The following is a 13,824-nucleotide window of genomic DNA, read 5'->3' on the forward strand; positions in this document are numbered from 1 at the left end:
CACAGAAACACCCATTGCATTTTGACGCTGCCTCAGATTTACCTGGGGATGGCGTTAGCAGGGCGCAACAAGGAGAAATACTTTAATTCCTCCTTTTTTTTTGCTTTTTCTATGCGTGCTGCATTCTTCAGCACGCATAGAAAGAGCAAAATGCCAGAAATTATTGATTGTGTGTGGGAAGGTGTCTCTTCTTGCACATAAACAATCATTTCAAAACAACTCTTTGGCACTTCTGTACATGCTGCATTGTGCAGCACACACAGAAGTGCCAAAGTGCCATTAGTGATTGTTTATGTGTGGGAAGGGACACCTTCCCGTACATAAACAATCACACCCCTCAACGCAGACATCCTTGCACGATTGTGCAAGGATGCCTGCGTTGGCGCTGGCAGCTGAATTTAGTGCCAACGCAAGGGGAAACACAGATGTGCGCCGTATTCACTTAAATACAGCGCATCCCTGCATTTCTGAAGTGACACAGCCCGGCGCTGCCACTATTAGCGCAGCACCACGCTGCACCACATTTCCATAAATCTGGCCCTGATGTACTTCAGATGGTTTAAATATAATATTTCAAAACCAAACAGCACAACAGTAGAAAAAGCATCAGAATTAGGTGGGGTTAAATTTAATATTCCCACTCTCTTCTGTTCACCAGTAGGGAAAGTGTTAGACTTCAGAGGAGTTACATTTATTAATACCATTTCAGTCTATGCAAAGTAGGGAAAGCATTGTACTTAATTGAGGTAAGATTTACTATTCCTACTCCATTCTGTAAAAGTGTAGGGAAAGGGTTTGACATTGGAGGGGTTAAATTTACTATTCTCTCTCCAACAGTAGTGAAATCATTAGACTTTGGAGGGGTTATATTTTATATATATGTATGTATATATATATATATATATATATATATATATATATATATATCTTACCTGGTGGCGGTCACCCCTAGGCAGTTATAGCTATGACCCTGTTTCCATAGAAACAACGTTTTTTGTCTTGCCTACATCTTTGTCACCGTTTGATGAATGTTCAAAATATTTTTAAAGAAGTGGCCCGGTGAATCCTGTTGCACACTGGAAGTTTCGGGGCTCAAAAAACCTTGTGTCAACACGTCTACAACCTGAACCACTGGACGGAATTACACCAAATTTGGCAGAAAGCTAGCTGCCGCTATGCAGATTGTGCTTTTTCTTATTTGGTGTACATCCATTCAGTAGTTTAGGAGATATTTAAGGGCAAATAAATGTGTACATCTCTGGCTGTGAATAATTTGCGCAATTAGTGAATTCTCGAGAATAAGTGTGCAAAAAGAGGCATGGTAATTGACTGACCGCAACCTGACTGGAAAGTTGCGACTGTCATTTTTATTTCATGGGATACCGTCCCAGGGGTGAAAATTCTAACTAAAAGTGGCATAAGGGGTCATGATGGAGATACACCGACCCCAGGGGAGTGATAAAGGTCCGTTTTAGGGGCAAATTATAGGTTTATTATAATTTTGCTTTACAGTGCGATATTCTTGAAAATGTGCGAATTTCCATGCATTATTCGCAATTATGGAAATATTTGAAAGAAAAACCACAGACTCATTCATACACTAATGCATTCACTCATACACTCACTCAGAGTCTCTGACACCCACTCAAACACTCATGTACCCTTTCAGACCCAGGCTGTAAGTCCTATTATTTATAGTTAGAGCTTTTTCAAGTAACTATTACTTGCACTCTAAGGTAACTATAACCTGCTCCTTGCTATGCGCAGCTAATTACTCCACATATTATATAATTGGTGAGATCTTGTATGGCATCTTTGATATCACTTCAATGTTTGCAATAACATTATGAATAAGAAAACTGTGCATGGCTAGGACGCAAGTTATAGTTACCTTAGGGCGCGAGTTACAGTTACTTGAAAGACCTTTAACTATAACTGCTGAATTTCTATGGTTTTGTACGAGTAAATTCAGAACCTAACTATAACGTCCCTGTAACTTTTGTTTTTTTTCATATATATATACACACACACACACATATCTATATCTATATATATATATATATATTTATATATTTAGATACATATATATGTATATTCACATATAAATATCAAACATATTGGTTATTTAATTTTGACTTAATTAGCTCACTACCCTTTACCAACCTAGCATTCCACACCTAAAGTATATCTAAAACAAATAAGTTAACACAATTTCCAAAATTATTCATGATTAATCAATTAAATATTTAATTATACATTAATCATTAATCGTTTTAAATTAGTTATTTACCTTCCTACCCTATACCCCTGTAAACCAAGCAACCCACAACTAAAATATAATTAGAATACATCAATATTACACAATATACATAATTAATAATCAATTAGATATTTAGTAATTAATTAACTTCTCACCCTATACCCTACAAACCCAGAAGCTCACACTTAAAATATTACTAAAATATATAATGATTACACAATTTACATAATTAATAATTGATTAATTAATAATAAACAAAAAAGGAATTGTTAATTAATTAGTGCCTAATTAACTTCCATTCCTATTCTCCTACATATGTAGCAACCTGCCCCTAAAATATAAGTATAATAATAAGTTAGTATTACGTGACACACATAATCAATCATATACTTACTTAAATATAATGAATGAATGAATTCATTAATTAATATCTAATATTTCCTTCATTAACTTCTAACCCTACCCCCTACAAACCCAACAACCCCCTGCAACATTATAGATTACTATAAACAATTAAACTAAAACTTCTAATTCATGTAAAATTACAAACTATATTTAAATACATTAATAACATTTATACTAACAATAGTAACATATAAAATTGGTATATGAACTTAAACACATTAAATTATTTAAAAATATATATTTTTCACAACTATATGATAAAAAACAATATTAACAAAAAACTGTTTCTTACTGACATGAAAAAGTCACATTCTTGACTACAACATTTTGGCATCATGATATTTTTGTATCACAAACTTTTTTGGGACAGTTCTCTCTCTTGTAATTTACATCTCAATATTTTAACAATATCCAATTGGCTCCAATTAAAAAGTAATGCATCTAAACAATGAGGAAGTCATTTTAGAAAGTTTGGCAACTAACTTATTTGAAAAATTGATAAATCTTCTCATTCATTGTGGGTTTAGAATGTTCACTTTGGTGAAAGCTTTTCACATAGTTTTAACATTCTACTAGGCTGCAAAGTGAATACTTACTAAGATTTTTCTATGTAACTTTGGTATGTCTGTCTGAAACTTTGCAAAATCGTGAGATTAATTGAAAAAGATAGCAAAGAATTGTAGAAAATTTGGGAAAAAAATTATGTTTCATTGGAAAAAACATTTAAAAAACTATGTAAGCAAGAGGAGGATAATGTATTAGAAACAATGTTTCCTGACTCGATACAATATATGCAACCACTTCCTTATACTACTCAGTCATCATAATTTACATTGCTAAGAGAAAACTTGAAAGTGAATTGTGGTCACTGAGCTGAATTATATAACAAAGATCCACAGTGACAAACATTCAAATATTCACATCTTCTACAGGAGTCAGCACAATATGGGTCTGTATTGTTGTTTTACAAACCTGTTCACTTTCAGTATCGAGGGCAGAGGTAGCTTCATCAAGAAGCAGCACTTTGGGCTTTCGTACAAGAGCTCGAGCAATTGCAATCCTTTGTTTCTGTCCTCCAGAGAGCTGGGCTCCTTTATCTCCAACATGTGTGTTGTATTTCTACATTTTGGAAGAGAAAGAATCAAAAGTATCATTTATTACTAAATAACAGATAGCTGTACACAAATTGTAAGGTGAAATTGCTTTGCATTTTGACAATGAGAACATTATAGCTGGATCACAGCTACTCACAGTTAGCAATATCTTTAATAGGCTAATATCCTGAAATTAGAAGATTCCAATAAGCATGATCCTTCCATGTTCAGTTATGAATTATTCTGCATAAAATAAGTCTGTAATATATTCATGTACAATACTTTTCAGTCTTCTTATAGTATTGTCATTGGCTGACCCCTCACTAGTGTGAAGAATTATGATCTTTGTGAGAAAACTGGGCTGATTGCAGGAAGCCCCCTAACTTTTTGCCCCTATTTTTCACTAAGTCCCTAAAGCTACATGGCCTCCCATAGACTAGGACTTATAGGTAGGCTGACATAGCCAATTATAATTAGTCTAATTTTCTTACTCAATTTACAGAGGGCACAGGCCCTGGGATTGGTCAGCAATACCCAGAGCACAATCAGGAAAACACCAGCAAAAAGTGAAAATGTGGGCAAAAAGTTAAGGGGCCTCTGAAATCAGCACCGTTTTCTCACACCCTGTTTGCTACAGGTATAAAATAGCTGCCCAGAGTCCCATGCATCCAAACCTGAAGAAACTGGCTAGTGGTCATTTTTGGATTTGAACCAGGTGCATTCTGGGAGTTGGAGTCCTAACCCTCAAGGAGCAACTCAGAGCTTTTGAAACCTTGAGGTGCGCTGTGGACTCTCAAATTACCTTCAAAGACCTTCTGGAAGAAGATCCAGAAGTTTGGTGAAGATTGGTGAGTTTTTAGAAAAAGCGCCTGTGGAGGGTCGTCAGACTTCAGAGAGAAAAAGCTCCAAAAAAGTGACAACGTCTGAACAAGTTGACCGGGGCTTCTCATGCGGCATATCCAAGGAGGGCTCCAGGGACGTCGGATCCAATGTCAACTTTAGCCCGGAAGAAGATTTCTGTGCTAAAAAATCATATAAGTCCAAAGTTAGAATTCTTCACATGGCCTCCTATGACGCGTATCTAAAGAGGGCTCCAGGGAGGAAGGATCGGATTGGTGACTTTGTCCCGGTGAGAAAAAATTAAAAGAAAAAGACTATGAGGCAGATTTAAGAGCCCTTGGCACCTCCTTGCTTCACATTAGCATTTTTTTTTTACGCTAATGTGGCCCAACAACAGCAAAATTGCCACGCCAAATTTACGAAGTAGTGCAATGCATGCATTGTGCCACTTTGAAACCCTTTGCACTACATTATGCCTGCGCCAGGCATAATGTATGCAAAGGGGGCATTCCCCCATGGGGCGGCAGGGGGAAAAGAAATTGCATAAAGAAATATAAGATATTTCTTAGCGTCTTTTCTCTCTGCACTTTTAATGTCTGCTCAGAGCAAGCATTAAAAAGAGACACATCATTGATTACAATGGGCCTCACTGGGCTTTGCAGGATTAGCATCAACATTTTTTACGCTAATCCTGCAAAGCTCTGAACTAGCGGCAAAAATGTTGAAGCTAATTCCCCTAACTACCGCCATGGTGTGCCGTATCTTAGATATGGCGCGCACATGGTAGCATTAGAGGGATGCGAAAGGGTGCAGGGAAAGTGGTGCTGCACTGGGCGAAAAAGTCGTGATGAGGCCATTACTCTTTTGTGGATAGATACATGTCCCTCTCTAAACCTCTCTTTAACCCTCCCATAAGCACTCTTTGCTGCTCCCCAAACCCCTTCCATTTAGTAATGAGTATTGCCCATTTTCCAGAAACTCCCCCTTCTTGCCACATTTTGGGAAAAAGTCATCCTTTTGGCCATGGTCACCCCCATTTTTAGAGTCGAGCATGCAAGCACTCTGGTCTGTTGTAATCTTTCTGTGGGCTTTTAACCACGCCCACTCTTGCTATTAATTTTTTGTTGTGCTTGCTTTAAATGCTTCATTTTTATCAATGCATTTCGAGAAATGTTCTTTCTTTGTGTGCTTTGTTCCCCCCTGCGATTTCACTAAGTGAACATTTTTGTTGGCCTTCCCATTACGTCACGCTTCCTCCTGTTACAGTGTGATGACTCCTCCTCCAGTTTCAGTTTGCCTTTCACATCAGCCACAATCCTTTCTAGTTTCCTGTTTGCTCGCTATAGATTATCGGGGTCTACAAATCACTCCCAGGTGAAATTAAGTTGCTTTGATAACACTCTAGGTCCATTCCGGTGTGATATTTTTCTTCATTAGAAAGGATGGCTCAGGCACATGAAATCCTCTTAGCCGTTTCTCGAAATGTATAGGTCATGGCCTCTATACTAATTGTTACTTGAACAGCATTCCTACAGATTTGCCCAGACACAGCAATTATAGCCACTGGCCCTGAGTAAAGGCGGGAAGAAAACACCAGTGACAAAAACAAATAGAAACCCTCGCTGCTGCCTTTCCTTGATGTCATTGCTGCTGCCTGCCCAATTTTTTTTAGACGTTTGTTGATAATATTGTGTGTGGAGGGGCCAGTGGTTATTCATCAGGGGAACATGTTCAACGGCAGCGACGTGAGAAGCTTGTCACAGGCTACTGGTTCTATTTATGAACAAAGGAAAAGCCTCAAAGCGTCTATAAGTTCATACCCTTTAAAGCTAGGGTGTGTCCTAGATTCAGGTTTTTTTTTTTTTTTTAAACGTATTTTTCCATTTGATCTGTGGATTTACTCATTTTCAGGTGGATAAAAGTCTCTAAAGTTACCCTTATTATACAATTTGCTTTTCACGCATGAAGTAGTCATGCCTTATACATTGGCAGATAAATAACAAATGGGTGTTCCTTTGTTAACACAAATGAGAATGTCAAATCAAAACAGTCATCACTCGGGGCACTGGTGTTTCCACTGTCACAAAATACAGGCAATCAAAAGTTCCCAAATGCCAACTGCCCCATGTTGTGATGGCACCTCACAGCCAGTCCTGGCTTTTCAGCCAACAACAAAAAAATATATCTTGTTGTAAGAACTTAAATACCATTGATACGGGCAAACGTTGAGTCTATTTTTACACAGCCTTGGCAGAAATGGCAAACTGTGATACTAAGGCCCGTATTTATACTCCGTTTGCGCCGAATTAGCGTCGTTTTTTTTGACGCAAATTCGGCGCAAAACTAACGCCATATTTATACTTTGGCGTTAGACCCATCTAGCGCCAAAGTATGGGCAAATAGTGTCATTTTTTTGCGTGAACGCCTTCCTTGCGTTAATGAGATGCAAGGAAGGCGTTCCCGTCTAAAAAAATGACGGCGACGCAAATGCGTCGTATTTATACTCACGCCCGGGAGTTGGCGGGTCAAAAAACCCCGCATTTGTGCCACTATTTAACGCCTGGGTCAGGGTAGGCGTTAAGGGGCCTGTGGGCTCAAAATGAGCCCACAGGTGCCCTCCCCTGCCCCCAGGGACCCCCCCTGCCACCCCTGCCCACCCCAGGAGGACACCCAAGGATGGAGGGACCCACCCCAGGGACATTCAGGTAAGTTCAGGTAAGTATAATTTTTTATATTTTTTTATTTTTTTTGGGTGGCATAGGGGGGCCTTATTTGTGCCCCCCTACATGCCACTATGCCCAATGACCATGCCCAGGGGACACAAGTCCCCTGGGCATGGCCATTGGGCAAGGGGGCATGACTCCTGTCTTTACTAAGACAGGAGTCATGAAATGGCGTCTGGGCGTCGTAAAAAAATGCTCCCTTGTGTCTGGACAAAGCTAAACCTCTCTGATGAGCTCTAATGAGAGCGAAACACGTGTCAGGGGTTGCTTTTACTCATTTCAGGTTGGCTTGGATGGTATTTTATCAGTCCTAAGCTGTAATACTGTGCCTGGAGTGGTAAATGGCTTTTGTCATTTTACAGCTCGGCAAGGTTGATACTGTGTCAAACCTACGCTTAAAGACTTTGCTGTATAAATGGCAAAAGACTTTGTCACTATCTAGCTCGGCGTGGATAGCACTGTGCTGATCCAATGCTTAAATACTTTGCTAGATAAACAGACATTTGAGGTGAGCAAATCTAGAGTGTCGCTGGTGTTGCAGGGTGCTCCTTACTAGAGCTGCTCTCCACCTAAACTTGGGAACTACCCAGAGTTCTCTATTCTCTTTTTTGCATATATATATATATACATATATATATACACACACATGCACACACACAAAACATTCTGAGTAAAACAAAAGTACTCCAATAGCATTAGCAGTCTGTCAGTTCAGTTTGAAGTGTTCTACAGCAGCTCCCCACAGTGTTCCAATAAATAACTAGAGGCCATATGTACCAACACATTTTCCCATAGACACAGAATGGATAAATCCCCTTGGTACATCTGGCCCTAGAACACTAACATTCTGTATTTATGACAAAAGTGTGGCACACTTGAAGCCATTTTGATTCATACAAAGCAGCAAAATTGAAAGCATTGGTATTAGAAATTAAAATAATGAGGGGATTCATTTTGCCACAGAAGTTATGGAAAGCTAAAATTAGGACACATTTTTATGCATCCTCAAATGTATTTTCTATGTAAGTAAAACATGTTGAGATGCAGACTGAACCTTGTACTTTCAACACAAGCCGGTCTGTCAGTTACCTTCCCTGTGTCCCACTTTAGCTTCCCACAGTGCTTTTATAAACAACTAGAGTGCTAACATTCTGTATTTATGTAAGACGTGTGGCACGCTTGAAGTCCACTTAATGGATTCAAAGCTAGAAAGCTAGAAATTACTGTTAATGCTCTAGCAAACGAAAGATAGAACTCATTTTCTATGAGTTCTCAAGTATATTTTCTTTTCATCTGTGGCAGTGAAACATGCTGACATGCAGATTAGAACATGTACTTTCAACACCAGAATATTCTGTCACTTAACTCCTCAATGTTCTACTGCAGTTTCCCAGAGTCCTCTAATAAAGAACTGGCCACCTGGAGCCATATTGATGGAATCAAAGCTATAAACCCTAAAGCATGCCCTTTTGAAATTAATAAAAATGAAGGGATTCTTTTGTCATATAAATAATGGTTAGTGATCAAGAAAGCTAAAATAAGGGCAAGCAGAGGCAGGGGCAGTGGTGGCACAATGGACCACAGAGGGTAGGAGGGAGAGTGAAGGAGCATGCACATGAGCAACAGAGGACAGGGGATATCAGAGCGTGGGCATGAAGCTCACCATGCAGAGCAGAGCAGAGCAGAGCAGTGCAGAATAGACAGTTGCAACACAGCAGACCACAGAGGGCAGGTGCAATGGCAGGGGCATGCACATGGCAAATTGAAGGCAGGGGCAGCAAGCCAACCACAGTGAGCAGACCAAAATGGGCAGGGGTAGCAAGCAGATCACAAACGACAGGTGGGAGTGAGCAGAGACATCATGCTGACCACAGAGGGAGGGACAGTATGGGCAGGGGCAGCACAACAGAGCACAGAGGGGATCTAGGAGGGGGCAGGGGCACACACAGACAATGGAGGGAATGGGTTAAGGGGTATGGCACAGGGGCAGCAAGCTGACTATCAGATTTCAGTTCCAGTGGTCCCTTCTTTTGTATCCTTGTTAGTTTGTCCTCTTGATTGTTATTCTACTAACCCCCATTTCTTGTTCAGTATTATCTGTCTCACCTGGGTGCCCAGTAGGGTCCTGGGGCCTTTGTCACATTCCTCAGCAGCTCCATGCTTGTCATAGCACCATCTGCTGCAAGAACCAGTAAGCCTTGTTTGAGTTGTTATCTCTGTGTTCTGTTTCAGCTGGTATCTATACTGATCTTCTGCCTTGTGTCTTATAGCGGACGGATCTAACCAAAGATTCATACCTTTAAGCAGAGTGGCCCCATCCCTTGAAATAGAGGAAGTCTAGGAATGTGAACACCAGTCATGGATTTCTCTCTTATCCCTTTCCCCTGTTTTTCTCCTGGTTGTTGTGTCTGGTCATAATTGTCAGTTCACCAGTACACCAGCTAAGGTATGGCAGAGGCTATCAATGGGTCTTTGACTCTGTATCCTGATAACGGCAACTTAGAATGACCTCCAGGTGCTGGAAGCTGATATAACAATAGAAGCAAGGGTCAATGAGGAAATCGCCAAAGAAACAACAAAAGGGAGACAGAGCTCAAATGTAGAAATGGCTAATCCACTTTGTGAGATACTCATTCAGAATTAAACACATGTAGCAATGAAAGAGGTTGAGTTAGCCATAAAACAAGTAATTAACTTAATAATCAACTTGAAAGTCATTGTCAAGAAACTGAACAAAAAACAAACATTGTAGAGTTTGCCATAATTATTAAAATTTGTATCCAAAATATTTTTGCAACCAGAATAGAGATATGCAACGCAATGTATGTACTAATAGGTCAATGCATGAAATTTCAAATCGGAGTGGATAGCAAACCTACCGACCTAACTAAAATTCCTCAGGTGGGTTGCCATTTAAAAAAAAATTGAGTGACAACATAATAAGAAACAACTTCGACAGTGTAGGAAATGTGAACAGTTAGGCTTAGTTCAAGTAGAATGAATTAATGCAAGCCATGAAACAAGTTGCAGACAGTATAGGAAACTGGTAGAAGAAATGAGAGCTGCAATACTCATTGAAACTGTGATACAGAAACTGGCTACTAGTCTTAGAAACTAACTAGATGAAATTCCCAAAACTAAGTCATTAGGCCACTGTGCTTAATTGTGCATCATTTATGGTAAAACAAGTTCAACAAACTCATTATTTGTCATTAAAACTTTCCCTGAATTCTCTGAATGCACAGGATCAACACAACTACTGTTGTTCAGGGTCCTTTTGTTTAATGTGTGATTGACATGAGAACCCATTTTGCATCGGAATGTATTGTGAAATTACAGATTTACATTTTACATAATCACATGTAATTTCACAGAATTTAGCTTAGGTTTTTCATAACCATACAGAAACAAATTATGCAAATTCACAAACACCTAAAGCTAACTCTATGCATAAGGAGTCAGGGTTGGGAGGTTCTCTACCTTCCAAAGTACTTATAATGTGTCTCCATGTTTTCTCTAGACCAACAGAATGGCACTGTGGTTTCTGACAGGTCATGGGAAATCTGTGCTTCGGGGTGCTGTTGTCCAGTTGGCCTCTTCCTCAATTTCTCTTGGTGCTTGGCTTCTTTCTTAGCATGCATGAAATTTGCATGCATTTATTCTGACTCAGCAGGACTGGGCTTCCTTGAGTAAGGAAAAGTCCTTACACACTACTGCCCTTAATATGAATGGATTTGAAGGGCTTATGTCTCTCCTCATTCCTTCCCAGCTTTTGGTTTGTGATTGTGTAATATTTTCTCCTTCCTTTTTTAAGGCTTCCAGGCTTTTATTTTAGGAAGCTGGATCCTATTGGTATTGACTCATTTCCAGGATAAACCCTACAGACCAGGTACCCTGGCTATTATGTCGTACCATTGTTTGTTGCTGTGTGCTCGCTTCAACAAGGTCCTATCTGCTACTTACCCTGAGAAATGGTTGCTTGTCATATATCCCCTGTCTGTCTCCTTGCCTGACACTACAGAGGGTTTCTAGTTTTTTTTTCCTCAGAAGGGCTACAGTTTGCTCCAGCCTGCTTCTCTTGTGATTTCTATCGACAATTTATTTGGAATTCACTTTTTTCACCTATACGTTAATGATAGCTATTCTGCACAGACATCTGTACGCTGAGTTAGGTTTAGTAAATGGTACAATGGGTTATGTAGTGAAATTCAGTAATTACATCCTTCTAATTCTGATTTATCATGTATAAGAAGCACAAAATGTATCTAGATCTAGTGTGAATTTTCTATTATTTGAAGATCTACATGTACATTGGAAGCAGTTTTCACAGTGCCTTGCATTTACAGTCACAATCCATAAAACACAATGCCATAGCTGGATGAGGCAATAGTGGAAATAGGAACCAACATTTTTAAGAAGGGCATGGCCATTGTGACTTTGTCAAGTGTTAGACGTCAGCATTAGGGTGGTCTTTCCCCTAACTTCTTGCCCACATACCTATAATTTTAGGCTGACATTTGTTTTTGTTGACCGTAGGACTCTTTGCACTTTACCACTGCCAACCAGTGCTAAAGTGTTTGCCATCAACCTAACTGGCATATTTGTTTACTTATAGGTCCCTTGTAGATGGTATACCATTGGTGCAGGGCTTATAAAGTAAATACTACCAGTTGGCCTGCAGCATTTATTGTGCCACCCACTTAGGTAATACAATAGAACATGTCCCAAGCCTGACACTGCAGCCTGAATGCAGTGTTCCGCTGCCACGGTGACTTGGCATTAAAACGACCTTGGCAAGCCTTAAACTCTCCTTTTGTTACATATGAGTCACCCTTAAGGTAGTGACAGAGTAACAATCAGCTGTATGTCATACGCATTAGATACCATCTTGAAGCCAAAGGAACATACAATTTCTGTTAGTGGGCTTACCAATATATTAAATAATGTAGGGCTAAGAGATGAGCCGTGCAGCACTCTATACTTCAGCTGATAGCTGGATGACAGAACAGGCCCTTCCTAATATCGAATCACTACCCATTTTGCAATTCGGTAATTTATTACTGAATAAGAATACAAGATTTTGTACTTTCAAAAATGCTTTTTTCTAGTTGCAAACAGGCCAATTTTGCGAATTGGGACATTTGCAAACAGCAAAAAGCTTTGTACATCTGGCCCTAAGTCTGAAAGTAGAGGTCTTCACTGTAACTTGGACTCAAGGGCATCTGATGACAAAGCTTCCTCCTCTGATATTTCCTGCAGCCTTGTTCCACTGAGCTTTACCTCCTCGGACATTTTTCTTCAATAATGTTTTCTAAGTCCGAAGGTAAACGCTGACTGGGCCAAATCCACTTCCTGTATCTGAACCGTGCTCTATCATGGTTGGCCTTGACTTTCAACTTTGACCTGGTCTTGCATGACTAACAGTCCACAGTTGGTGCTTGAACTTTTAGGCATTTTTTTTAAACTTAAACTTTCAGAAATTCATAACCCTGGTTCTACTGATTGCAGTTCTGTTATTTTGGTGTAAAATAACTTTTTAAAATTATCTAATTTAACTTGACTTAATTTTTCTAAATTGGTTTGGGATTTTTCTTTTGTAGATTTTTCATTTTATTATTGTTTGTGTGATGCATAAATACTTTATAAATTGACTCTAAGTTAAGCCTTATTGCTTTTTGTGCCAAGCTACCCAGGGTTAAGCAAAGGTTAATTTATTGACTCTTTGTGGTTCACCTTGCGAGGGACTGTGGCTGTTGCTTTGATTGTGGCTCCTGGTTGACTAGGGCTTACACCTCAGTCAAACCACAACCAATTTCTCACATCAAGAATCAAGAATAAAATATGCTTGCGAACAGATGTGTTTCTGCTGTAGTTACATCACTGAAACAGATGATGACCTAGAAAAGTTAGTCAATATTAGTGTATATCAAAGGAATGAAGGGCAGTTTGAAACAATGGCAAAAAATATGTATTCACAATTTGGCATAGAAAAACTACACAGTAAACCCTCAGATAAACTTAGTAATTAGAGAATTCATGAAGTATCTTGTCTTAATGTTGTTTAGATACAAGCAGATGGAAATAAGCCATGCTGAAATAAACAGTTTTAGACGCAGTCAGATATTTATAGATGGCAAAATATACACTACAATTTTCATATTCCAAAAATGTTTCAACCTTACTTCGGGTCACTGTACTGTTTTCCTCAAGAATATTGTTGCTGGACTGTGTGTTATAATGAAAAAAGCACAGTTTGAGTCTGCTTACTAATGAAATTATAAAATGCATGCTTACTAGTACTGAAACATAAATTCAAAATTTAAAAATAGGCAACCTCAAAAACATAACAGAATAAAGTTAAGCATCCCTTTCAAAAATGTGTCTATAAACCAAGTAGGGATAGCAACAAAATTCCCCAAGTAGTTTTTTTTTAATATGTCACAACATAAAATGTTGGTCAAGAATCAGATTGGAATGAAAACAGGATGACCTCAGATTTAAA

The 13,824-nt window shown here is 39.0% G+C and overlaps 1 protein-coding gene across 3 annotated transcripts in view; it reads right to left on the minus strand.

Moving 5' to 3' along the window:
• Positions 1-13,824, minus strand: part of LOC138262023 (ATP-dependent translocase ABCB1-like) — a 935,493-nt gene that overhangs the window by 81,602 nt on the left and 840,067 nt on the right. For all 3 annotated transcript variants that reach the window (XM_069211682.1, XM_069211683.1, XM_069211684.1), the window contains one exon: positions 3,638-3,784. In XM_069211682.1, the coding sequence (XP_069067783.1) occupies positions 3,638-3,784 (147 nt within the window). The remainder of the gene's footprint in view (positions 1-3,637; positions 3,785-13,824) is intronic.

Source organism: Pleurodeles waltl, chromosome 10, assembly GCF_031143425.1.
Source record: "Pleurodeles waltl isolate 20211129_DDA chromosome 10, aPleWal1.hap1.20221129, whole genome shotgun sequence".
Lineage (NCBI taxonomy): Eukaryota > Metazoa > Chordata > Amphibia > Caudata > Salamandridae > Pleurodeles > Pleurodeles waltl.